Source organism: Balaenoptera acutorostrata, chromosome 3 (assembly GCF_949987535.1).
Source record: "Balaenoptera acutorostrata chromosome 3, mBalAcu1.1, whole genome shotgun sequence".
Lineage (NCBI taxonomy): Eukaryota > Metazoa > Chordata > Mammalia > Artiodactyla > Balaenopteridae > Balaenoptera > Balaenoptera acutorostrata.
Window position 1 is genome coordinate 106,218,695 of NC_080066.1, and position 27,638 is coordinate 106,246,332.

The 27,638-nt window shown below is 38.0% G+C and overlaps 1 protein-coding gene across 2 annotated transcripts; it reads left to right on the forward strand.

The window, feature by feature from the left end:
- Nucleotides 1-4,994: 4,994 nt before the first annotated feature.
- On the forward strand, nt 4,995-27,431 carry RNF212B (ring finger protein 212B). 2 transcript variants are annotated; one of them, XM_028166121.2, is made up of 15 exons: nt 5,001-5,084; nt 6,383-6,483; nt 8,335-8,387; nt 8,900-8,974; nt 13,582-13,697; nt 14,727-14,787; nt 15,506-15,534; nt 17,155-17,201; nt 17,423-17,465; nt 17,625-17,685; nt 18,063-18,111; nt 24,381-24,420; nt 24,717-24,817; nt 25,510-25,571; nt 27,092-27,431. In XM_028166121.2, exons 2-15 carry the CDS (start codon nt 6,384-6,386, stop codon nt 27,155-27,157), a joined length of 903 nt encoding a protein of 300 aa, XP_028021922.1. In that variant the 5' UTR covers nt 5,001-5,084; nt 6,383; the 3' UTR covers nt 27,158-27,431. The 2 variants fall into 2 exon arrangements, with proteins under 2 accessions (XP_007180628.1, XP_028021922.1); XM_007180566.3 differs by lacking the exons at nt 25,510-25,571; nt 27,092-27,431 and adding an exon at nt 25,113-25,486 and having other exon boundaries at nt 4,995-5,084.
- The last annotated feature ends 207 nt before the right edge of the window (nt 27,432-27,638 follow it).

Below are 27,638 nucleotides of genomic sequence, written 5' to 3' on the forward strand. Positions count from 1 at the left end.
TTTGCCAGTGCATCTTTGAGACAGATTCCTCGAAGTGGGATTGCTGGGTTAAAGATAAATACATATGTAACTTTCCTAGATAGGGCCATGTTCACTACAGAGTGGTTACACTATTTGGCATTCTCACCAGCAATATATGAGTGTCTGTGGCCCCCTAAACTTGCCAACACAATATGTTATGAAATACTTGGATCTGCCAGTCTGAGAGATGGAAAGTAGTACTTTGATGGAGTTTCTGTTTGCTTATCCCACTAAAAGTGAGGTTGAATATCTTTTAATATGTTCAAGGGCCATTAAAATTTTTTTTCCTGTAAACGGTTTATGTCTTTTGCTCAAATTTCTATTGTCATTGGCTTTCTCTTTTTAGAAGTTCTTTGTGTAGTAAAGCTATTAGCCCTTTGTGATTTAAGTTGAAGATATTATTCCCCAATTTGTCACTGTTTTTTATTTCATCTATAGTGGGCTTTTCTCTGTGTGTGTGTGTGTGTGTGAGAGAGAGAGAGAGAGAGAGAGAGAGAGAGAGAGAGAGAGTTTGGACATCTAAAAGGTCTTCTTTTATTTCTATGTAGTCAAGTTTATCAATCTTTTCTTTTATTGCTTCTAGACTTTTGGATCATAGGAAGAGTTCCCCTAATCCTCGGTTGTAAATGTGTTCACCCATGTTTTCTTCCAGTACTTGTATGTTTCATTTTACATTTAGATTTCCGATCCACTTGCAATTTATCTTGGTGAACAGTGTGAGATATAGACCCAGTGTTATATTTTTCCAAATGGCTATCCAGTTTTCTCAACCCTTTATTAAAAAACTCAATCCTGGGGCTTCCCTGGTGGCGCAGTGGTTGAGAATCTGCCTGCCAATGCAGGGGACATGGGTTCGAGCCCTGGTCTGGGAAGATCCCGCATGCCACGGAGCAACTGGGCCCGTGAGCCACAATTACTGAGCCTGCGCGTCTGGAGCCTGTGCTCCGCAACAAGAGAGGCCGCGATAGTGAGAGGCCCGCGCACCGCGATGAAGAGTGGCCCCCGCTCGCCGCAACTAGAGAAAGCCCTCGCACAGGAACGAAGACCCAACACAGCCAAAAATAAATAAATAAATAAATAAATAAATTAGCTTTAAAAAAAAAAAAAAAAAAAACTCAATCCTGGGAATTCCCTGGCAGTCCAGTGTTTAGGACTCTGCGCTTCTACCGCCAGGGGCGCAGGTTCCATCCCTGGTCAGCCCGCATCCCACTGGCTTCGCAGTGAGGCCAAAACAAAAACAAAAAACAAAGAAAACTCAATCCCACCCTGCCCCCACTGAATTCCTCACCTTTATCACAAATTAATAATTTCAAATGTACATGTTTCTATTTCTGGACTTTCTATTCTATTTTACTGGTCTGTATGTTTACCCATGCACCAATAGCACACTTTTTAAATTATAGAGACTTTATAATATGTTTTAATATTGGGTGTGGCTAGCTTCCCACCCCACATGACACTAAAAGATTTTCAGGGTTTTCCTGGATACTCTTGTTTGTTTGGATATTTTCCATATGAAATTTATAATCAATTTGTTTAATTCTAGAAAGGCAACCTGTGTTTTTTGTTTGTTTTGGATCAAGTTAAATTTATAAATTAACTTAGGAAGAATTGACATCATTGGGATGTTGACTCTTCCTATCCAACATTATGATGTCGACTTGCTATTTTATTTATGTTGACTTTTGTCTCTTTCAATAATGGTTTAAAGTTTTCTTCATATATATTTCATTAAGTTATTGCCTAAGTATTTTACCTTTGTTTTTATTTTAAATAGTCTTCTCTCCTCTTACATCTTCTACCTGATTATTATTTGAATATGGAAAGGTTACTGTATTTCTTTCTGTTAAGTTTATAACTTGTTACTTTACTAGATTTTCTTATTATTTACAGTAGTTTCTCGATTGATTCTCTCCGATTTTTCAACATACAATGATATAATCTGCTAAAAGAGGTGTTTTTATCTTATCCTTTTAAATTAGTGTTCCCATACCATGTTAAGTGGTAGTGGTAGTCTTGTCTCATTCTTGACTAGCAAGAATGACTCTAATGTTCCCTCATGTAAAAAACATGCGGGGGACTTCCCTGTTGGTCCAGTGGGTAAGACTCTGTGCTCCCAATGCAGGGGGCCTGGGTTCGATCCCTGGTCAGGGAACTAGATCCTGCATGCATGCCGCAACTAAGAGTCCACATGCTGCAACTAAGGAGTCCACATGCCGCAACTAAAAGATCCCGCATGATGCAACAAAGATCCTGTGTGCCACAACTAAGACCTGGCAAAGCCAAAATAAATAAATAATAAATAAGTAAATAAAATAAAAATAAAAAACATGCTGGATTTTGCATACACATACACACACATCTTTTAATCATATTAAGGGAATATCCATTGATTCCTACTTCATTGAAATTTTAAATCAAAAATGGATATAAATTATGACAAATGCTTTATTGGCAACTGTGGAGATTAACGTATGATATTTCTTCTTAGAAATATTATTTAATATAATAAGTTACATTAATAGATTTCCTAATATTGAACAATCCTTTCGTTTTTGTAGTGAACATCACTTGGTCATAATGTATACTTTTTAAAATATGTTGTTGGATTCTATTCTATTTTCTATCTTATTTAAGATTTTTGCACCAATATTCACAAGTGAGATTGTTCTATAGTTTTCTTGTGTGTATGTGTGCAATCTTTATCATTTTTTTTTTGCTAAGTTCATCTCATAAAATGTTTTTGAAAGTTTTCTCCTTTTTCTATGACCCAGAATGCTTAAGTAGAATTAAGATTATATTTAGGAAAACTATGCAATGGTTTGAGTTGTGGGCTGAACTAATCACTTTTTAATGGAACACCTTTTTAACCTGAAAGAACAAGTAACAAACAAACTATACTTATTCAGATTTGGGTATTTGGTAGACATTTTCTCAAAAATACACAAAATGAGCTTGTCACTTCAAGGAAAACAAGTCACTTAGCATTTATTGCCAATGATAAAACTCAAATTTTCAGATGAAAATTAGAATTTTGGGAAACTTGTATCTTCAACTGTGAACCTGACAAGTTCCCAATACTCAAAGACTTTTCTGGTGAGATAGGTAGTGATACAAATAAAAGTGATTTTTAAATATGGTATAATGAAGTGTGTCAGTATTTAATATTGTATCATGAAATGTGTCAATGTGTTTAACTCAGTGAACCAATATTTTCCAAACGACCAATTTGGTCTAAACACAAAATGTTGCACATTCATTGATATTGTGTCAGATCCCACGTTGCAGCTAGCTTTTAACAAACTCCCACTTCTTGAATTTTGGTTTAGTATCAAAGAAAAATGTTCACAAGTATCTAACTAGGCTATTAAAATACTACTCCCTTTTCCATCTACGTATTTGAGTGAGTCCAGATCTTCACACACTTCAACCAAAACAGTACACTGTAACAGAGTGATTGCAGATGTGTGAATCCGGCTGCTTTCTATTAGGTCAGATAGTAAGAGATTATAAAACTGTAAAACAAAAACAATGCCCCTCTTCTCACTAAATTGTATTTATTGGGGAAAATATAGTTATTTCCCATAGGCTATGTTAACATTTAATGGGTTTATTTTTATTGTTGTTTTCAAATGAATAAAAAAATATTTAAAAAATTTTCAATCTTAATTGCTAATATGGTGAACATTGATAGGTATAATATAATTCACAGAAACCAAAGCTCTGTAGGGAAGGGTGTCTTCAATACTTTATTTTTTTGGCAGTGTCACACAGCATCCGGGGATAGGGGATCTTAGTTCCCTGACCAGGGATGGAACCTGTGCGCCGGCTGTGGAAGCGCACAGTCCTAACCGCTGGACCGCCAGGGAATTCAATACTTGAATACTTTTTAAAAGGTAAAGGAGTTCTGAGACCAAGAAGCTTGAGAACCACTACTTAGCAGCTTCCTCAGGAAAAGCTCATGTTCAGATTTTTTGTCAGCAGCCTTTACACCTGAACACAGGATAAGGGGATATAAAATTCTTGGATCATATTTTCTTTTTGAAAATCTTGAAAATGCAGTTTCATTGTGTCTAGCATAAAATGATGCTGTAAAGAAGCCTGTCTAATTTTCTTTTCCTTATAAATGATTAGTACTTTTTGTCTGGATGCTCAAAGGGGTTTTTCCTTATCTTTAAAGACTAATTTAATAGTTTTACTAGAAAATGTTTTGGTTTAAACTGTTCTGGGTCAGTTTTCTCCTATACACTGTAGGCCTTTGCAATATGTAGGCTTAAGTCTTATTTCAGGAAAATTTTCTCAAAATTTTGTTTTAACTATTTGTTCTGATACATTGCTCTGGTTTTCCTTGTGGGGATAAATGTGTGTGTAAAATCTCTTTTGCTTGTTCTCTATATCTATCACTTTCTCTTGAAAACTTTTATCTTTCTTTTTAGAAAAACCATTCTCCTTTCAGCCCTTAAATGTGCTTTTTTTATTTCTGAAAAAAGTTTAAAAAATTTTTTTCCTGAGACTGGTTAGTTCTCATTTAATATGCGACTGTTCTCTACCCGTATCACGTTTTAGCTTTTCTATTTCTGATTTATGCTTTTCTTTCAAATCATCTATTATTTTATTTCCCTTAAAAATATTAGGTTAAAAAAAGAGAGAGGAAAAAATACTAAGTTAAAGTTTTCATCTGCTTTGTGACCACATTTTTCTAGTGTGTTACTGTCTGCTTGAACATTATTAGGTTTATTTTCACCTTGTTGTTTCCATAGCATGTATGGGATTAGATCATATTTCTTATTTGTTCCCAATCTTAAATGAGGTAGATTTTCCCGGACTATTAAGAAAACGCACTCTTGCCTCTCGGCCCCGCCCACGCCTCGCGCATGCTCTGGACCCCGCCCACGCCTGGGCCCCGCCCACGCCTGTCACACACCGTCGCGGGCCACGCCCAGACTCTTGCCTCTCGCCGGTGCCAGGCTTGCTGTGTATTTTCCCGCCATTTCCAGCTCTTCTTGAGAACTGATTGATTTCGGTGAGATCCGAGGCCTTTTGGGATCACTGCGGCCAAGCAGGTAGGGAATGTAGTTAAAAAAGAGCTACTGGTAAATCTGAGACTCTGCTAAATCTCCATCACCCCTAAAAATCAGACGAGTCTTGCCCTCACAAATCCTGTTAACGGCCCTTCTTTTAAAGGGTTCATTTGGTCGACGCATTTGATTAAAATTGTTCTCGCTTCCCCTAAACAAACCAGGGCATATGTATCTGTGACCTTTTCAGTAGTTCTTTAGACGCACTTTCTGGTAGAAGTTAGTGTATCTGTGAGCAACAAATAGGTATCTGAAGCTCATGCCTCTATGTAATGTCTTTGCATTGAAACGTTTATTCAGTAAGTTTTTATCGTGATTCTTGCCCTTATGTGACAAAAATATTACAGTGTGGCACAAACCAGCCAATATTCTTTGAGCAAATGTCTCTATAAACTACTTTAAAATTTTTTTAAAGAAAAGACTTCAAAAAAAAAAAAAAAGACTTCAGTGGGGAAAAATTTTACCTTCTGTTTTGATTTTTTCCCTCAATTTAATTTTAAATGAAATTAAACTAATATATATTACATTCTTGTAGTATATTCATGAAATTAAGCGTAAATCCATTAAATGTATGAACTAATTACAGCTCTATGTATCAGCTCTGTATTTTTTATGTCAGTTTCTTCATTTAAAATCTTACATTTCAGTGAATATCAGATACATCTTTTGAAAAATGATGGGATTGGAAAAAATGTTAAATGATTTTCAAGATCCCTTCCAGATCTATGATTCTGAGTTTCTGTGGAGTAGAAGGAAATGTGAAAAGCTGAGACATCATTCACAAACAATGTTTCCATTAGATAAAATGTGTCCCAAGTGGCTAATATGTGATCTTGTATATTTGGTCCACTACCTCCTCCTTGCTCCATCTTGCTGTATCACAGGAAACTATTAGGAAAGAAATAGATTTTTTTTTAAGATTGTTTTTTCTAATTACAAATTAGTACCTGAATTAATCCAGAAAATTTAGAAAACAAAAAAAGTGTAAAGGCAACACACACACACACATACACATGATCTCACCATTCAAAAACAAAATCATCATTGTCCTATTACTCTTCTAAATATGTATACTTTTTCTCTTTAGAAAATGGCATAGCATAGTCTGCAGTCTGCTTTTTTCACCTCAGAGGTATATGTACTTCCTCACATCCAATTGGAATACCCACAATAATATGCCCACATCCCAATAAGTTAGCAGAAACTAAGCAAACATTGTTAAGTAGATTTTGGAACAGCTATAATTATGTTATGCCCCAGGTTATTCTCTTTCTCTGCTGCAGAATGGATTGGTTTCACTGCAACCGGTGTTTCCGAAAAGATGGGGCCCATTTCTTTGTCACCAGCTGTGGCCATATTTTCTGTAAAAAGTGTGTGACTCTGGGTGAGTGATTTAACTGTTTTCAGATTCAGGCAAAAATGTTTTTAACCTAGAAATAATGATTAGCCATTTCTCTGTGTAACTTGGAATAAAAATCACTTAGTAGGCCGAAGGTGGTGTGGGTATAATAGGAAACTGTTGATTATGAAAATCGGAGGAATCCATTAAAAGGCATGATTTAGCAAATGGACTGTCTATTACTTGAACATCAAAAGGTGCTTGTCAGTGTTCTGAAGCCTGTGGCAGGGAAAGCCACAAGGTTATCAGACTGATTAGAGAAAAGAGAAAAAATAAAAATAATGAATAGAAATTGGGAAAGTGGTTGATAACAAGAGCCATTTCTAATGGGAAGTAGTATAATCTATGAAATCAATTTAATTAGAAATGTTGACGATGGTGATAGTGGTGGGTGATACCTTTGTGGTTTAAAAAGTATTTTCATGTGTACCAATTTTATATATCCTCACCACAATGCCAGGAGGTAATTATTAGTAGATCCATTTTACAAATGAGGAGCTGGTCAAATAGGTGATTTGACCAAGTTCTTGCAGCTGTTAAGTCTTAGAAGAGACAAATTTAAGGTGTGTCTTTTTTTCTTAATGCTAAAATACTTACAAGGTACGTATTATATTCTGTAGGTATGTATTCTGGGTAGTAGGTCCAGAAGAGGGACTTAGGATGTTTTGATCAGGGAAAATTTCATAGAAGAGGTGTTGCTTCAATAGAGTTTTGAGTAATAAACTGGAGTCTGCCAAGTGAATTAGGCAGGGAAGATCATTCTGGTTTAAGAGAACAGCATGTGTAAAGGAATACAACATTATTAAACTTAGTACAGGGAAGTACACGTGGTTGGGATTGGTAGAGCATAAAAGGATAAAGTAAGAAATGGTGAGAGATGAGGCTAGAGAGGTAGGTAGTGGCCATATGTTGGAAGGCTCTATATACCAGGCTAAAGAACCTGAACTTTATCCTGCAGGTGATGGAGAGCTGTGGAAGTTTGTTTTGTCTTTTTCTTAAATAGAAGAATGATTTGCACTTGCTACCTCACTCTGGCAATAATATGGAAGGAAGATGGGGAAAAACTTCATCCCCAAGGAAAGAAGAGTCAGGTTAGGTAGCCTCTGGAGAAGCTTTTTCTCTATGTGAATCTCATGACCCTTTTAAGTTATCTGCTAATGTAACGAAGCTATTACTATGGTAACAGCAGCTCACTTTGGAGCGGTTTGTCTGGGTGAAGCATATGTCATGTGATGTTTTCTCCGGACACGGCATTTATCTTAATCAATAACCAGCACCGCTACTAAAATTTTAACTTCAAAGGAAGATTAGGAATTTTAATTTCCACATCTTTCAGATTGGGTTAATTAGAGAATGAGAGTAGGAGAGCTTCAAAACAATATCCAGGAATATTAGCAAAGTGAGAACAAGGCAGGAATAATTGAAGAGTTTCTTATGGTGCATAATGTGTGCCTACTGTCAGGTAGATAGAATAAAAAATAATAACTTAAAGTTGAGATCATTGGTACTCTTCCCAGACTCTAGTAAATGTACACTCCTGTACTCCTGCTGGGAGGCTACTGTCCCTCACCTGCAGAAGAAAACTGGGAATTTATAGAAAGGGAGATGGGTAGAGGTACAGTGTGAAAGTGTTACTTCTCATCAACATACAAGTTTGGAAACACTGATTTCGAGAATGGAGCTCAAGTCGATGTCCTTTTATAGCACAATGACATTTTGAATTCAGTAAGAACCCTCTTTTCATTAGCTAGCCTACTTGACTGTTATCATGTACTTTAGGAAAATCTTACCTCATGCCCATGAGAACCAAACATTTTTTTCCCCTTTCCCCGCTAGAAAAATGTGCTGTTTGTGGAACTGCCTGCAAGTATCTGGCTCTTTCTGATAATGTAAGTTTTTCCTCCCCGTCACGAACAATCTTATCCCATTCCTGGTGTGTAGGAACTATACAAAGAATACAGTGGCTAAGAACTGAAATTTGGGGGGAATTCCCTGGCGGTCCAGTGGTTAGGACTTGGGGCTTTCACCATGGGGGCCTGGGTTCAATCCCTGGTCAGGGAACTAAGATCCCGCAAGCCAAGTGGCACGGCCAAAAAAAAAAAACTGAAATTTTTTTTAAAAAGAAAGAAAAAAGGAACAAACAAAACGTGTAGATAGCAATTGAAAAAAAAAGGAGGTAAACTAGAGATAAAAGAATTACTTGTGGATTTGTGACTACTGTCACAGAAGCACGAGGTAAGAAGGATTAGGATATGTAGTCTACATCTCCTAGTGCAATAGTGATCGCCCTCTTAGCACAGTGAAATAATACCTGGTGCTTTAGAAAGGGTACTATGTCTTTAACCATATTTACCTGTATTTTATTTCATTCCATTGTGGATGTGTCTTACTCTCTTCATAGCTGAAACCTCAGGAGAAGATGTACTTCAAAAGCCCTGTGGATACAGCTTTGCAGTATTTTAGTCACATCTCTCAGGTATGAGAAATAAAAGTGAAGAAAATCTGATTTTCCAGGCAAGTTATAATTGCATCTTATTTCTTTTCCAGAGGTTCTCTTTAAACTGCATTTGTATATTTGTATACAATGGGGAGAAATAGGCTGCCCTGTTTTCTTTCTTTCCTGATGATACAAATCTCAAGTTAACTTTTTACTCACCCAGAATCTGTGATAGGCTGTAAAAACTACTATGTAGCTGACATCTTGCCTTGTGCTTCCTAGTTCTATTTAGTAATTTTTGAGGATAAAAAAGGTTCTAGAGAGCTTTGTCTTCTTTCTTCGCACATTTAATGAATCTTCGAAAAATTGCTTTGAATATACAGGCCTGACCCTGCAAACAATGGATATAGTAGCCAAACTTTCAAGCTTTTGCTTATACACCTAAGTTCAAAAAGGGATTTCTTGTTCTCCACTCTTATTTTTCAATAACCTCTCTTAGCAACACATATGTATTTAATTCTTCAGTTAGTATTTATAATAGGTTGCCTGAATTTTGGAAGATATTTTTCTTTTCCTGATGCGTGATATGTTGTCATGCCATTGACTTGGTCAGGAGCAATAGAATTGTGGAAGGAAGTGAAGAGGAGACAGGACAACCATTTGAGAAAGTTCCCAAAATCTAAAAACTTTGGTTTTTCCCTTCCACTCTCCAGTTCTCCACCAAGATCATTTCATAGCCTCATGGGATTGCTATCTGGGCACATTTCTTGAGATTTTATCACTATTTTTCTTCTCTACTCGTCTCGTTCTTACGAGAATATTTTTTTATTAAACGTGAAGATGGTCCTTTGTCATGTTTGGCTGAAGATAGTAGATTTAATTTTTCTTTGGTATCTCCCCCTCAATCCTGACTCTGGAGATAGAAGAAGGGAAATTAAGGCTTTCACTGCATCCTGCTTTTAGCTGCTTGGGTGAACCATCATATTTGAGATACTATTTAACATTATGGGGAGATAAAATCCAGCTGAGACTCAAGGAGAAATGTAAACAAGGTCACATGAACAAGAGAAAGAGCAGACCTTTGGTTAATAACTAAACCAAGGGTTAGTTAATGATCAGTAGAGAAATTATATGTAGTCTGAATTCTACCCTGCCTAATCATGGGACCAATTACACATGGTCAAGTAATCAAGATAAAATACATGAAAAGGGTCAGTTAATCATCACTTTAGTGAAGTGCCCATTTGGTGAAGTCAGCAATGTCTGAAAATGTGTTTTCCCAATCTGTGAAGTTGAATAACTGATCCAAGTAATGTCTAGATTGTCTCATTCAGGCTTCTGCTCATATTTTTCTTCCTCAGTCAGACCTTTACTGACTCTCATATCTCAAATAGCAGCCCCAAGTCTACTTCTTACCCTGCTTTATTTTTCATCATAGGTCTTATCTCTAACATTATATAATTTATTTATTGTCTGAATCCTGCACTGCTTTCCCTTAGCATAATGTGTTCAAGGTTTATCCATGTTGTAGAATGTATTAGAACTTCATTAGTACTTTATTCCTTTTTATGACCAAATAATAATCCATTATATGGCTGGATATATGTTTCACGTATTCATTCATACACTGAGGGACATTTAGGTTGTTTTCACTTTTTGGCTATTATGAATAATGCTGCTATGAATATTTGTATACAAGTTTTTGTGTGGACATATATTCATTTCTCTTGGATATATACATAGGAATTAGATCACTGGATCAAATGGTAACTCTATGTTTAACTTTTGCAACTGCCAGACTGTTTTCCCAAGTGCTTGCACATTTTACATTTTTACCAGCAGTGTATGAGGGTTTTGATTTCTCCATATCCTCACCAACACTTGTTTTATCTGTCTTTTTTTATAATAATCATCCTAGTGGTGTGAAATGCTATCTCGGTGTGGTTTTGATTTGCATTTCTCTGATGATTAATGATGTTGAGCATCTTCTCATGTGCTTATTGACTATTTGTTTGTCATCTTTAAAGTAATGTCTATTCAGATCCTTTGCCCATTTTTAAGTCGGATTGTCTTTTTATTATTAGTTGTAAGAGTTCTTTATATATTCTAGGTACAAGTCCTTCACCACATATATGATTTGCAAACATTTTCTCCCATTTTGTTGGGCCCATCCACTTTAAAATTAAGAAGTAACATAAATGTCCATTAAGTAAATACAAATAGGAAGAACAGACAAAATCGAGCATCAAATAGAGTAGGAAATAAAGAGAAAGAAGAGGTTGAGAGAAAGAGAGGGAAAGATATAGATTCACAAAGAAAGACAAATTCAGAGCAAAAGGCACAAATGAAAATACGGAGGGACTTCCCTGGTGGGCCAGTGGTTAAGACTCTGCGCTCCCAATACAGGGGGCATGGGTTTGATCCCTGCTCAGGGAACGAAGATCCCACATGCCATACAGTGTGGCCAAAAAAAAAAAAAAAAAGATAAACGAAAATACAGAGAAAGACTTTTTTTTTAAATGAATTTATTTATTTATTTATTTTTGGCTGCGTTGGGTCTTCGTTGCTGCATGCAGGCTTTCTCTAGTTGCGGTGAACAGGGGCTACTCTTGGTTGTGGTGTGCGGGCTTCTCATTGCGGTGGCTTCTCTTGTTGTGGAACACGAGCTCTAGGCGCGCGGGCTTCAGTAGTTGTGGCTCTCGGGCTGTAGAACGCAGGCTCAGTAGTTGTGGCGCACAGAGTTAGTTGCTCCACGGCATGGGGGATCTTCCCCAACCAGGGCTCGAACCTGTGTCCCCTGCATTGGCAGGCTGATTTTTAACCACTGCGTCACCAGGGAAGCCCAAGAAAGACTTTCATAAATTTAGTGTTGGGACTGACAAACTTTTTCTTGAAAGGTTAGTAAATATTTTAGGTTTTGCAGGCTGTGCAACCTCTGTTGCAGCTACTCAACTCTGCTGTTGTAGCATAGAACAACAGCCACAGGCAATCTGTAAACAAATGGGTATGACTGTATTCCAGTAAAACTTTATTTACAAATACAGGCAGCTGGCCCTGATCATTCGTTGGCTGACTTGGAAGTCATATGTTTTGCTAACATACTTAAATAACTACCATATAAATCGTTTGAATAAAATCGGGTCAAGACCTGATCTCATAAATAGATCAGATCAGTTTCCCATCCCTCACTTGAATTTAAAGACTGAACAACTGAGATAATCAATGGTGCCTTTGAAGAAAGGTTTTATTTAGTTGAAGATTATTTTACCTGAAAAGAAAAAGTTTACCTGTCAGTTTTTAAGACTTCTGAAACAGTGTAGTTGAGTTCTTTATCACTACTGAGCAGGTCGAGGAACCTTAAGCCCCAGTGTGAGAGGCTTTGATCACAAACTGTGATAACCCAAAACTTAACTCCCTGGCTGTGCCGCGTGGCTTGTAGGATCTTAGTTCCCTGATGAGGGATCGAACCTGTGCCCCCTGCAGTGGAAGCGTGGAGTCTTAACCACTGGACCACCAGGGAAGTCCCCTTGCTTTTGATAAGGAAGCATTTTTAGGATTCTTTTTCGCTCAAATCTCTTTGAGCACCAAAGTAGTTTTGGCACGTAGGTTAGTAGGTCTCTTGGCTATATATTGTATCTATCCATAATATCTATTGCTTGCCAACCCTTTGCCATTTTAGATAACTCCCAGGATTGAGTGCCTTTTTTCTGCTTCTGCATTGTTCAAGTTTTCTAAAATGAATATGTTTTACTTTTATTGAAAACAAGAACAACTTTAAAAAAATAGACTACAGTGAATGCTTATCTGTGTAGAATTAGTTTAGTTTGCTTTTGAGTAGAAAGGAAAGAGTGTAGAGACTATATAAATTCGGAAGTAGAATTCTTTAGTAAGGTGGCAAAAGCAACTTGCAAATTAGATGAGAACAAAAAGTTTATGACAAAAGTACCAGATCTAGGAAGGACCTAAGAAAAAAGGTTTACGGTTTGAGTAGGGAGGAAACAAATGAGACCTGAATACTGCTGTGTATTCAAAAGTAGAACCTGACAAAGCTAAAATACTTTCCACATATTAACTTTTGATCTGATTCAGTAATCCCATGATAGGCACATCAGTATATCAAATGGTAAATTAAAGCAAAAGATAAAATTATTTACCCATGGCCAGAAATAAAATTCAGGAATAGGTAATCTCCTTCTGTGCCTCTTTGCCCTTTACTGTAGCAACATAAACAGCCTGCAAGTGTCTCTGTGTGAGTATCTCAGGGAAAGTAAATTGGTTACCAGTGCTCTGTAGAGCTAGGAATGTGGAATCTGAGTCCAAGCTAATAGTAAACAAGTAAGGTCAGAACCAGTTCTAAGCTTGGAAACATTTTTTTGGTTGTCACTCTTCTTGCTCAAGTTGAATGGTTATATTTTTAAAGAGTCATTCTATGTCAGAATATTCTCATTAAGATATTAGGAAGGCACTTTTCTGGAAATGAAAAGCTTTGGCTTTCCCTAGTTTTGGGGAATCATGAATTAGGTCAGATGCTCCAGAAGAAAATGATCAGTGATAGAGTATGAATTGATGGGTTTCCATTTGTTGCTACAAGTAAGGGGAAAGGAGTTATGGGGGCTGTATGTCAAAGGTCTCTTTTTCCCTAGCAGGTGTGGAGTTTCCAGAAGAAGCAAACAGATCTGCTCATCGCCTTTTATAAGCATAGAATTACCAAGTTAGAAGCTGCCATGCAGGAGGCACAGCAAACGCTGACTAACCAGGACAAGTAAGTGACGAATGAAATCACCAGAGAGCCTTTTTCTTCTCATAGAAGCTGTAGCCCTTATTTCCTTATGGTTCCAAAGCCTAAAAATTGCTCCATGTGTGTTTATGTTTGTCTTGGTTAAGTCAGGTACAGAATTTTTGGTCTCTCAATCTCCATTTTATTTTTCTCTTTCTTCCCTCAAGGGGCCTTCCCTACTTTATAGCTTTCCCCTTTTATTTCCATCTGTCGAAAACTACTTCTTCAGAGAAATCAGACATGGCTTTTTCACAGTAATAACGATGGCAGATTTAAAATGTTACCTCTAGGAGGGTGTGTTTTGGTTCCTTTTTTTTTTTTTTGGCTGCGTTGGGTCTTTGTTGCTGCACGCAGGCTTTCTCTAGTTGCAGCAAGCGGGGGCTACTCTTCACTGTGGTGCTGGGGCTTCTCATTGCGGTGGCTTCTTTTGTTGCAGAGCATGGGCTTCAGGCGCGCGGGCTTCAGTAGTTGCAGCACGTGGGCCCTAGAGCTCACGGGCTTCAGTAGTTGTGGCGCACGGGCTCAGTAGTTGTGGCTCATGGGCTCTAGAGCACAGGTTCAGTAGTTGTGGCGCACGGGCTTAGTTGCTCCACAGCGTGTGGGATCTTCCCGGACCAGGGATCGAACCCATGTCCCCTGCATTGGCAGGCAGATTCTTAACCACTGCGCCACCAGGGAAGTCCATGTGTTTTGGAAATCTTAAGCTAAAAGATGGAATCCCTGATGGAAATTTTCAGACATCAGCAGGCCAGGGGAAAATGTGTGGAGAGGAAATGCAATTCTGTGTAAACTTCTGAAATCATACCAAGTGACTGCTTATTTTGTCCACCTGATTCTTCTCACCACCAAAACCCTGCCATTGCCCCCCTGAATCACTAGATCTCTGACAGAAACACCTTGTATAGTGGCAAGCATCTCTCCGGAAGCATTAACTAGATGTTGATAATAAAAATCAGGTTTTTTATCCCACTGACCTGCTGGAGCTGATTGTTTCTTTTTCCATCTTTTGCCTAGAGAGCTGTCAGTCTTAAGGAAAGAGAATGGAGAACTGAAGAAATTGCTAGCCATCATAAAGGTGAATGAAATAGATTTTCCATACTATTATTTTCTCTTACTTGGCCCATCTGTCTAGCTGACTGAATAGAATTAGTGTTTCCTAACCTTTTTCACATCATGGCTGGTAATAATTGATAATATTTGTACAGCAAGCACACTGTAGTAAATGGACGAGGCCACAGAAGACCTTGGAGGGATGAAAGGACAAAATCTAGCACAGTGGTAACCCATTCTCGAGTATCAGTGAGTCATGGCATAACACATGGGAAGCTCTCTTATAGAAGAGATATCTGTGGTAACTTAAAATTTGTCTTCAAGAATCCCAAGGCACCTCAGGACCTTTCCTGTCCCTCAAACTCTATTTCCTAGACATTTCTCTCTTCCCAAGATTGTCCTTTGTGTTTATATAATGTTCCTTTTGATCTTACTCTTGTAACTCTTCTAGTACATTGTAATCCTGTCATTTTCCTTGCTCTCCCCATAGACTCTCTATATTTCCCCCCGTGTATCAGTCTACAGGATTCCCAATGTGTTTTTGTGAAGAGGAACTAAAATTTTCTCCCCCCCAAAGCTGATAATTTTCTGAGGAAACACTCACTGTTGCTGTTTTTTCTTCTATTGGGAATTTTAGTAACCACAACTAGAGGACATTGCAGCTTAGTTATCTGACAAGTAAGATCCATTGATTGGGACCATTGAGATACAGCTTCCTTCACTCCCATTTTTTTCACCTACAGGAATCTCCAAGTTGGTACCAAGGAAGCAGGTCAGTTTTATCAGGCCCCATACCATCCCTCTTTGAAAATTTCTATCCTTTCTTTTTTTTTTTTTTTTAATTGGAGTATAGTTGCTTTACAATGTTGTGTTAGTTTCTGCTGTACAGCAAAGTGAATTCTATCCTTTCTTGGCACTTGGCTGTAACTCCTGTGTGGGCTCTGAGGTGGAGGGAATGGTTTATGAATTTATCTTTCACTTCTCCAAGAAAGAGTTACCCACTGAAAAGTGCTGAAGTAAAATCTTGGATGTAATGCTCACCCTTGACCGTCACCTTATGAAATCCTACTCATCCCTCAAAATTGAACTCATGTGTCATCTCCTCTGTCAGCACTTTATTAGGCAGAGTTAGATATTCTATTATTCATTTATTCAATAAATATTCATTAAGTACCTACTGTTTGTGAAGCACTGTGTTAGGTGCTGGGTGTACATCACCGATTATTCTAATTGTAAATGTCTGTACCCTACCAGTTATTATATATTTTTAATATCAGCTCTGTATTGGTGGATTAAAAAGACATGGCCCCTGACTCACTGAAGCTAGAGTCTAGTGTTCTATCATACTTCCGTACTTCTTTTTTTTATCCCCACTCCTTTTGGTTGTTAATATCACAAAATTCCATCTTTATACATTGTGTGCCCCAAAACATAAACTAATAATTCTTTTAAATACATTAGTCTCCTAAATTATGTAGATAGCAAAATGTAGAGATACAAACCAAAGTTACAGTAATACTAGCTTTTACACTAATTTTTTTTTTTTATCTTTCAAGGTATTTGTTTCTTAAATTATATAGAAAACAAAAAGTGCAGTTACAGACCATTGTAACAATAATACTAGCTTAAATTGCCCATGTATTTGTTTTTATTGATATCTTTATTTCTCCTCACAGCTTTAAGTTACTGTCTAGTGTCCTTTCATTGCACCTTGCAGGATTCCCTGAGCATTTCTTTTTTTTTTTTTTTTTTAACATCTTTATTGGAGTATAATCGCTTTACAATGGTGTGTTAGTTTCTACTTTATAACAAAGTGAATCAGTTATACATACACATATGTTCCCATATCTACTTCCGTACTTCTGACATACCCTTTATAACACTTATGTTTGCTCTTTTTCTTTTTGTCTCTCCCACTAGCCTGTGAGCCTCTCAAAAATAGGAATCATATTCTAGTTATCTTTGTAAGTTCAGGATCTAAGACATATGAGCACAAAATAAACGTCTGTGGATAGATGGAAGAGGGGATGGAGGGAGTGAGGGAATGGCAGATGTATGAGTGGATGGACAGATGGATAGATATATGTAAAGTTGAGAGTACCTGGTAAGGCACTACGGGAAGAAAGAAAGAAGGACTTCAGAACTTCTATTATGGGCAATAGAGAAGTGGAGAAGATTTCATTTAGGGAATTGGGGAGCCAAGGAGTCCCATATGGAAATCTTGCCTCCGTATTTTGGGCTAATACCTGTAATACATGATTAGTAAGCAATTTGTGCTCAGAGAGAAGGCTATTATTTCTGTAAATAATGACCTGATTGATCCTCTAAGGTGGCACTAAGTTCTGCTTAGAGAAAATAGAGCTGCCTTTCTTTTTTTTTTTTTTCCTTGCAGGTCAACCACACCTCGACCAGTGGGCATTACTTCTCCATCACAGTCAGGTAGAGACGATGTTTTGCCCAAATATCTGTGTGAGATGAGTAAATATCCTTTTCTCATATGGAAGATGGTTTCCTCTCAGAAAGTATAATGTGATTTTCTGAATCTTATGTATGATATGAAAAGGCCATACTCCTGGACACTCACTTGCAACAGGTAGGCTAGGCAAGGCAGGGCGCACCATTGATCGCAACTTTTCATTCTGCATTTTATTCCCTTTCAGTTACTCCACGACCCAGTTCTCAGCATAGCAGCCAAGTGGTCAGGTGAGTAGAAAGCTACAGAGCAGCATTAGAACTGCTGGCAAAAGATGCAAGATGAAAGAAATGCCTAGATATGGCTGAGACAGGGACTGAGGAGACTTTATGTCTGTGTAAAAGTTTAATACCAGATTTGTTTTTTCCTTTGTGTTTCGCCTTATACAGTCGGTCCTCCTCAGTGGAGTCTGTCCCTTATAGAGTGGCTGGCTTTAGTAACTTGGGACAGGTAAGAAATATTCACATTATCTTTTCAGATTGAGATTTCTAATGCTAAATGAAAGCCAAGATTAAAGCAAGAATATTAAACTTATATTGGTTTTGGCATGAATTATCTGATGCCATGCCTGGACTCTCTTTCAGCAATTCAGACCTGATGTTAGAAGCTGACCTAATTCATGACTCGGAATGAATAGGGGTGAAAATAGTGGACTGCATTAACAGTGTCCATCATGTTCATTTTGGAAGGAATAAAGTGTGGCTCCTTCCTGGAGTCATGTACCCACTCTGGGAGAAAAACATATGCTTCAGTGTATAGCCATAGCATGAAATATGGAAGCCAGAGAATCCAGATATATTTATTAATGTTTATTATTTGTCCCTCAGGGAGCCAGAGCGCTGCAGGGAAGGAGCACTCCAAGAGACTCTTTTACTGGTGAGAGGGGCAGGGTAGGGGAAGGAGTCAGAAGCCAACACATTCTGAGCAGATACCAGCAGATTTCTGGTTTCCTGTGCATAATATAATGCCATTTTACTTTTTCTCCAGACAGTGGTTCCAGGTATCCAGATACAACTTTTCAAATAATGATATTTCTGTTCTCAAACTGATAAGGGGAAAATTGAAACTTGAGTATTAGAAAGTCATTGAAACCCTCTGGTCAGGAGACGGAGAGTAACTTTTAAGTAAAATAATTGATCTGGATTTTAATTGCCACAAGATGGCAGTAGAAGTTAGATCTAAAAGAAAGATTAACTAGATGCCAATTATGTTAGCCTGAAGGGTATCTGGCTTCTTCACTGTGTATCAAACACAAAAATATTCCAATGAAGAAATATTTTGGTTCCACCCACTTAATTTCTTGTATCTTTCCCCTTAGAACTATTACTGTTATTACTGTTTTTCAAGGCATTAGTCAGTCCATAGAGTATACTTGGAGAGGATTTCCCTTTCTTTCCCAAGAGGCAATTTTGAAATTCACAGATCTCTTCCTGGATAACCATTTTTGAAATTCACCAAATAGCCTCCCTGCAGTTCTTTCATATTCACCCCTTTGAAAAACGTAGGTGCTCTAGCCAATTTATTTCTGTCAGGTTAATAGTAATAATCTCTTTTATTCCTGATTTTAGTTATTTGAGGCTTTCTTCTTTTTTCCTGGACAGCCCAGCTAAAGATTAGTCCATTTTTTTAACAGTTCTAAAAAGGAAGTTTATTTTTTAAAAATATTTTAATTAAAGTATAGTTGATTTACAATATCATCTAAGTTTCAGGTGTACGGCACAGCAATTGAGATATATATATAGCCGTACCATCTTCCAGAAAAAATCGAATGAACTTTTTGGCCAACCCAATACAGACATATACATACATATGTATGTATATTTATATAACTGAATCTATATATATATATTTTTTTCAGATTCTTTTCCCTTATAGGTTATTATATAATGTTGACTACAGTTTCCTGTGCTATACAGTACGTCCTTGTTGGTTATCTGTTTTTTTTAAAATTAATTAATTTATTTATTTATTTTTGGCTGCGCTAGGTCTTCGTTGCTGCGTGCGGGCTTTCTCTGGTTGTAGTGAGCAGGGGCTACTCTTCGTTGTGGTGCTCTCATTGCGGTAGCTTTTCTTGTTGTGGAGCACGGGCTCCAGGTGCGCAGGCTTCAGTAGTTGTGGCACGTGGGCTCAGTAGTTGTGGCTTGCGGGCTGTAGAGCGCAGGCTCAGTAGCTGTGGTGTGCGGGCTTAGGTGCTCTGCGGCATGTGGGATCTTCCCAGACCAGGGCTCGAGCCCGTGTCCCCTGCACTGGCAGGCGGATTCTTAACCACTGCACCACCAGGGAAGTCCTGGTTATCTATTTTAGAAATAGTAGTATGGGCAAGACGGGAATAAAGACACAGACCTACTAGGGAATGGACTTGAGGATATTGGGAGGGGGAGGGGTGAGATCTGACAGGGTGAGAGAGTGTCATGGACATATATACACTACCAAATGTAAAATAGATAGCTAGTGGGAAGCAGCCGCATAGCACAGGGAGATCAGCTCTGTGCTTTGTGACCACCTAGAGGGGTGGGATAGGGAGGGTGGGAGGGAGGGAGATGCAAGAGGGAAGAGATATGGGAACATATGTATATGTATAACTGATTCGCTTTGTTGTAGAGCAGAAACTAACACACCATTGTAAAGCAATTATACTCCAATAAAGATGTTTAAAAAAAAAAAAAAGAAATAGTAGTATGTATGTGTTAATCCCAGCCTCCTGATTTATCCCTCCCCCCACCCCACAGGATTAGTCAATTTTGTTTATCATTTCAAAGAACCAACTTTTGGTTTTCTTGATTTTTCTCTATTATTTTTCTATTCTCTATTTCATTTATTTCTGCCCTAATCATTTTCTTTCCGTCTGCTTTTGGGTTTAGTTCTCCTCGTTTCTTAAAGTGGACGGTAGCATTATTGACTTGAGATCTGCTTTTTTAATATAGACCTTTACAGTTATAAATTTCACTCTGAGCACTGCTTTCACTGCATCCTTTAAGTTTCAGTATGTTGTGTTTTGTTTTCATTCATCTCAAAGTATTTTCTAACTTATGTGATTTTTTTTTCTTTGACCCATTAGTTACTTAACAGTGTTGATAATCCACATAATTGTTAATTTCCCAAATTTCCTCCTGTTAATTGATTTTAATTTCATTTCATTGTTGTTGAACAACATACTTTGTATGGTTTAGATCCTTTTAAATTTATGGCCTAAAACATTGTCTATCCTGGGGAAAGTTCCCTGTACACTTGAAAAGAATGTGTATTCTGCTGTTGTTGGGTGGAGTGTTCTATAGATATCTGTTAGATTTAGTTGGTATATAGTGCCATTTAAATCTTCTGTTTTCTTGCTAATCTTCTGTCTTGCTGTTTTATCCATTATTGAAAGTGGGGTATTGAAAGCTCTATTATTGTTGAATTGTCTATTTTTCTCTTCAGTTCTGTCAGTTTTTGCTTCATGTATTTTAGGACTTTGTTGTTAAGTGCATATATAAGTGTTATATCTTCTTGATGGGTTGACCCTTTTATCTTTTTGACCTTTGTCTCTAGTAACAATGTTGTCTTAAAGTGCATTTGTCTGATATTACCCATTCCAGCTCTCTTTTGTTTACTGTTTGCGTGGAATATCTTTTTCCATCCTTTTACTTTAAACCTATATGTGTCTTTGAATTTACAGTGAGTCTTTCATAGATGATGTATAGTTGGATCTTTTTTCACCATTTGGCCAGTTTCTGCCTTTTAATTGGAGAGTTTAATACATTTACATTTAATGTAATTATTAATAAGGAAAGACTGCTTCTGCCATCTTGCTATTTGTTTTCTATGTGTCTTTTTTTTTTTTTTTCCACACCACACAGCATATGGGATTTTAGTTCCCTGACCAGGGATTGAACCTGTGCCCCCTACAGTGGAAGCGTGGATTCTTAACCACTGGACCACCAGGGAAGTCCCTGTTTTCTATATGTCTTATGTATGTTTTGTGCCTCACTTCCTCCATTTTTGCTGTCTTTTGTGTTAAACAGCTATTTTCTAGTGTACCATTTTACTTTCTTCCTTGTTTCTTTCACTATATTTTTTTTTTAAAGAAATTCACGTTCTTTTATTTATTTATTTATTTATTTATGACTGTGTTGGGTCTTCGTTTCTGTGCGAGGGCTTTCTCTAGTTGTGGCAAGTGGGGACCACTCTTCATCGCGGTGCGCGGGCCTCTCACCATCGCGGCCTCTCCTGTTGCGGAGCACAGGCTCCAGACGCGCAGGCTCAGTAATTGTGGCTCATGGGCCCAGTTGCTCCGTGGCATGTGGGATCTTCCCAGACCAGGGCTCGAACCCGTGTCCCCTGCATTGGCAGGCAGACTCCCAACCACTGCGCCACCAGGGAAGCCCCTCACTATATTTTTTGTTATTTTCTTAGGGATTATAATTAACATCATAATTTATAACAATCTAGTTCAGATTAATACCAAACTTAATTTCAACAGTGTACAAAAGCTTTTCTCCTATATAGTTCCATTCCCCTCTCCATTCCATTGTGCTGTTATTATATAGATTATATCTTTAAAAATTGTGTTCTCATCAACATAAATTTATAATTATGTTTTATGCGGTTGTCTTTTAAATCAGATAGGAGGAAGTTACAAAAATACACTTATACTTTTATGTTTACCAATGTAGTTTTCTTTACCAGTGATCTTTATTATTTCTTCATGTAGATTTGAGTTACTGTCTGGTGTCCTATCACTTAAGCTTTAAGGACTCTCTTTAGTATTTCTTGTAAAGCAGGTTTGGTAGTGATGAATTCTCTTAATTTTGACACTCATCTGGGAGTGTCTTAATTTCTCCTTCATTTTTGAAGGATAGTTGTGTTGGATTTAAAATTTTTGATTGACAGTCTTTCAGCATTTTGAATACGTTATCCTCCTATATTCTGCCTCCATGGTTTCTGAGGAGAAATCGGTGCCAATTTTATTGAGAATCCCTTTCATGTGATGAATGGCTTCTCTCTTGCTGCTTTCAAGTTTCTTTTTTTGCCTTTAGCTTTCAACAGTTTATGATGAGTCTAGGTGCGGATCTCTTTGATTTATCCTCTTCGGGATTTGTTGAGCTTCTTGGATGTATAGATTAATGTTTTCATCTAATTTGGGAAGTTGTCAGCCATTATTTCTTCAGATAATTCTTTCTGCCCTTGGTCCTCTCTTTTCTCCTTCTGGAACTCCCATTTTGCACATGCTGGTGTGCTTGATGGTATTCCACCAGGGTCTTTGAGGCTTTGTTCATTTTTCTTCATTCCTTTTTCTTTCTCTTCCTCATACTGGATAATCTCAATTGATTTATCTTCAAATTTGCTGATTCTTTTTTCTGACTGCTCATATCTCTAGTGAAGTTTACATTTTAGTTATTGTACTTTTCAATTCCAGAATTTATATTTGCTTCTTTTTAATATAATATTTCTTTATTAGTGTTCTCTATTTGATGAGACCATTCTCATACTTTTGTTTAGTGCTTTAGACATGGTTTCCTTTAGCTAACTGAACATGTTTAAAATAGCTGATTTAGGGACTTCCTGGCAGTCCAGTGGTTAAGACTGTGCTTCCACTGCAGGGGATATGGGTTCAATCCCTGTTCGGGGAACTAGGATCCCGCATGCCTGTCAGCGTGGCCAAAAAAAAAAAAAGAACCGCTGGTTTAAAGTCTTTGTCTTTAAAGTCCAATGTATCTGGGCTTCCTCAAAGACAGTTTCTATTGCTTGTGCTTTTTTCCTTTACATAGGTCATACTTTCTTGTTTCTTTCATGCCTCATAATTTTTTGTTGAAAACTGGACAGCTAAATAATATAGCATGGCAACTCTAAGAATCAGATACTTCCTCCCTTCCCAAGGTTTGTTGTTGTTGCTGTTTGTCATTGTTTGTTTAGTGACTTTCTAAAACTGATTCTGTAAAATCTGTATTCTTTCTCGTGTGGCCACCGAAGTCTCTATTTGGTTAGCTTAGTGTTCAGCTAATGATTGGACAGAGCTTTCCTTAAACACCTAGCACCAATAAATCCCTCAGTGTTTGCTGAGGGACTGTGTGTTGGGGTGCACCTTCAACACTCAGGCAACCAGTTGACGACTGTGCCTTAGCCTTCACTTTCTGCTTGTATGACCTCAAGGTAGTCCCAAGGTGAGAGCTTAGGGCCTTTTCAGTCTTTCCTGAGCATGCACACAGCCCTGTGCGTGCACATGGCCTAGATTCCCAAGAACTTGTTGTTCCTTTTCAAAATCCGGGTGGACAGGTCATTCCACAGCTTTTCCTTTTATGATTTTTGGTTAGCCTATTGTTTGCCCCAATTGATATTCACCTCCTCAGGCAGCCTAAACAAGTGCCTCTAATTATTTGCAACAAACACTCCTGGGGAAAAGGCTTTTCACACTTGGTGAACTCTTAAGCTCCAAGTCCTGGTAAGTTTGGCTCCAAGTCAGGTCAAATAAAGGCAGCCTTGCAAGTGAAGTCTTCCAGTGAACAACTAGGCAGGTCAAGTATGACAATTCTCTGGGAATGAGGTTTTGAAGGAGCTCCAACCCCATTCCATCCCCTATGATGACTGCCAAACTGTTGATTTTCAGGGCTACCACGGAGCTGGAGAGGGAGAAATGGGAATAGGGCAAGTTAAAATGTCACAAGGCTCACTGTTCCTACTCACATTCAGCTATTTTTCTGGAATAAACGTTCCCCAGATTGCTAAAAGCCCTTTGTTAATTTCCAGAACTCTGAAGAAGTTGATTCTGACAATTTTTGCCAGTTTTCTCATTCCTTTTATGGAGAGAATCTGTGGAGGTCCTTACTCTACATTTTTACTGCTGTCACTCCCAGCCAATTTAATGACCCTTTGTCTTTAGCCATCCTTTCTGATAATCTTCACCTTAGAGGGGAAACCAAGGCACAGATACATTAGAGCGCATCAAAGCAGTGATGGATCCTTGCCCATAAACTCATAAAAGGGAGAGGAAAGCACCTTTATGATCCACTGCTAGGTGCCTTGTGGGCTTTTTCACTTGCCATTAGCCCCTAAGTCTAACATATATACCAAAATCTTTGATCCCCTGTTCCTTAGCCCTGGCCCCCAGAATACCTGGATCTCTTCTCGGTTCATGAATTATCTCATAGGCTCATTTTTATGCTTTTCAGAAACCCCTTCACCAGCTTCCACTCACAGCCTATCTTATAGGTAAGTAATACTGCTTCCTTTCACTTGAGATCTGTTCCCACTGACATTCTGCCAGCAGCCCTGTGGTTACTTCTCCACTGGCCTATACCACTGAAGTTTATAATCTACCTTGTAAACAAAAGAGAAGGTTGAACAGTACTGTGTCTAATATACATTTGAATTACTTAATTGTATTCTGAGTTGCAAGCAGGGGATTCATTTCCTCTCTGGTTTAAATGTATAGGCTCTTCCTTTACACATGGTTTTTACTTTAACCTTTCCTTTTCTCTGCTGATGCTTTTATTTCCCCTCCTTAGACCTTCATCTGCCTCCTCCGGACAGGGGATTTTTTCTTTCAGACCATCCCTAAGTGGTGGGGATTCAGGTCAAGCAGGAGTCCTCACCCCCAATAATTCAGGTAAGTTAAATAACATTCCCAAAGGAGTGGAGCTTCAAACATTGACATATACACTAAAATGAAGATTTTCAAGGTGCAGAGAAGTTGGGATATTTACACCCCAGCCCCTGAGAAAAGCAGTCTCAAGTTTGACTCCTTAATATTCTTTAAGAGTTACCCCATTTCCTTCACAGTAAAGGCAGGCTTTGGATTGTGCCTAAATATCACTCATCCTATCACCAGGAGTAGAGTTCTGCTCTTTAGCCAGAAGGTTGGCCTGTAGAATTAAACTGGCTTTTTGTTTGTTTCTTTTGAGATCCTTATGTTGCAGCATTGCTGGGAGCTTAGTGCTGAATGAGAATGATAAAACCAGCATCCTTTTTTCTCCTCATGTTTTCCCAAAAGGTACCTCTGCTACCAGTCCTTGTGATAAGGGGCTGTCATCTTTCATAGCTCACCAAAATCTTTATATTGTCTCTACATCTTTCTACTCATAGTTAAACTCAAATCTCAGACCTCTGTGTCACCACCCCATCCTCACAGTAAAAGAATGAACTTTATAACCCACCTCTTGAATTGCTTAGCTAACAGTCTTTTCCCTTCTGAGTAGTGTACTGCAGATTAAGAACCACTTATTTATCCTGATGCATAAATAACAATACTGAGAAACTGCCCTAGGTAGTTATCTTTCACTATTTAATTCCATCCTTCAGGTCAGAGGGAGAGCAGAACCACACTAGAGGGTCTTCCTGGTTTCCAGCTACCAGCCCTACAGGTGAGCCCAGCCCAGTCTAACTGGTCTGCTCATGAAAAACTCACACAGTTAGGCCTGCACACTTAATGCCTCATTCTGGTCTCTTGTTAAGGTGATAGAATGTAACCAGCGGAGAATGACGTGGACTTCAAGTGTGGTAACCACACACACACAGTTTTCCAGAGTGGTGTCACTCTGATAATATGACTGTCAGATTACCTTCCTGGTTTGGGGTTTAAAAATTAGGTCACATAGTAATGAAAGGTTTTAAACTGAGAGGTCTTGGCCAGGGTGAACTAAGGATGTGGGCACAAATGACATTCCCAGGAGTTTCACAGAAAGGGATTTTCAATGGAATATATATTTTGGATGGAGGTACTGCTTAAACTAGGAAAAACCATTTTCATTTCTCCAAAGAGCAACAGCAGAATAATGTTTTGTAAATTTATGAGACTATGATTCTGATCCAGGAAACAAGAGGAAAAGGGCATGGGAACAAGAAGAGAGGTTTGTAAGGAGCTCTATTAAATGAAAAGTCCAGTCTTGCCTTTTAAGTTCACTTTTACACCTTGGGTTTTGAGGATATGTAGGCCAAGCTCCTGGTGACCTACTAAGGTAGGTAAATATTTTGCTCTCATGTTCCAAAATGCCCTTTATTTTCATCAGCAAGGAATTAGGGTCTAAGCCTTAACAGACAACGCTGGGGAAATCACATCCCTCTAAGACCCTCGTAAATGGAGGAATTAATCTACAAGTGAAAAAAAGACTTAAGAGACATATAAACCATCTGCAAATAAATGGCCTCCAGTTGGATCTTGATTGGAACAAACTGTAAAAAACCATTTATGAGACAGTTGAGGAAAACTGAATACTTAGTGGACATTTGATATTAAGGAATTGTTAATAGTTTTTTTTTGTAGGCATGATGCTATTGTGGTTATGTTTTTAAAAATAGTCGTTATCTTTTGGAGATGCATACTAAAATACTTATGGATAGAAAGTTAAATGATTGTCTGAATTTTGCTTTAGCTTAATCTAGTGGAAAGGGGCAGTGTGAGAAAGTAGAAATGAAAGAAAATTGGTCATGAGTTAACTGTTGAAGTTGGGTGATGAGTACATGTGAGTGCATTATACTACTGTTTTTGTATTTTTTGAAAATTTCCATAATAAAGTTAGAAAAAGATTTATTGAAGAAAGTACCACTTCCCCAGAGGCCTAAGAACTCTGCCTCCCTCGTAATCATCTCTGGGTATGGTAGTCATGTTCCAGGCTTCCCAAAACTGTTTGATTTTCAAATATTCTGCTTTATCACCATAAACCACAGAAATGCTCCAGTTTCATAAGTAGCAACAAAGCCTTTGTCACATTAGATGTATCAAATCTTAGTTTAGAAAAGTTAGTTTTCATGAAATGGAGAAAACTATGGCGAAGCAACAGCAGCGGTTTACTGTCACAATAAACTTCATATAATGACTTGAGAGGGCCTTACTTGCCCTTTTTGTTACAAACACCCTTAACTGCCTTCCTGTCCTGTGCTGCAGAATCTCTACCAACAGAGGCAGATGGGATTAGCCAGGGGGAGAGAAGCATGGAACACTCCCACATAGACCATCTTCAAGATCTGATCTATACATACTGCTGAAGGACGGACGGTAGCATCTCATACTCATTTAGGTGTGATGGCCTTGGAAAATGTACCCCTACCTTGTTTCCTGGTTTCACCCTGTACCTTCTCTCTCTCAATCTTAACCCTATACACCCTGTATTACTTCCTACGAAAATGGTCAGGTCGGAGCTTCAGGAAGATGTTTGTATCTCTCCTACAAGATACAGATAGCTCCCTTATTTTCTGCAACTTGAAACAAGGTTATAAAAACAATTCTTGGCATCATTGGGGGTGGGGGGTGGGGTGATATACTTATTAACCATGTTTTATTTCTGGATTTCACTTTTTAGCTTTGGATATATTCTCCCACTGCCAATGTTAACAAGCCACAACACTGTTCCTTGCCCTAATTTATTATACTTTTTCTATTTGCCTATTGTTTCCTCTGTGCCTAGTTACTATTAAATACATTGATTTTCCTT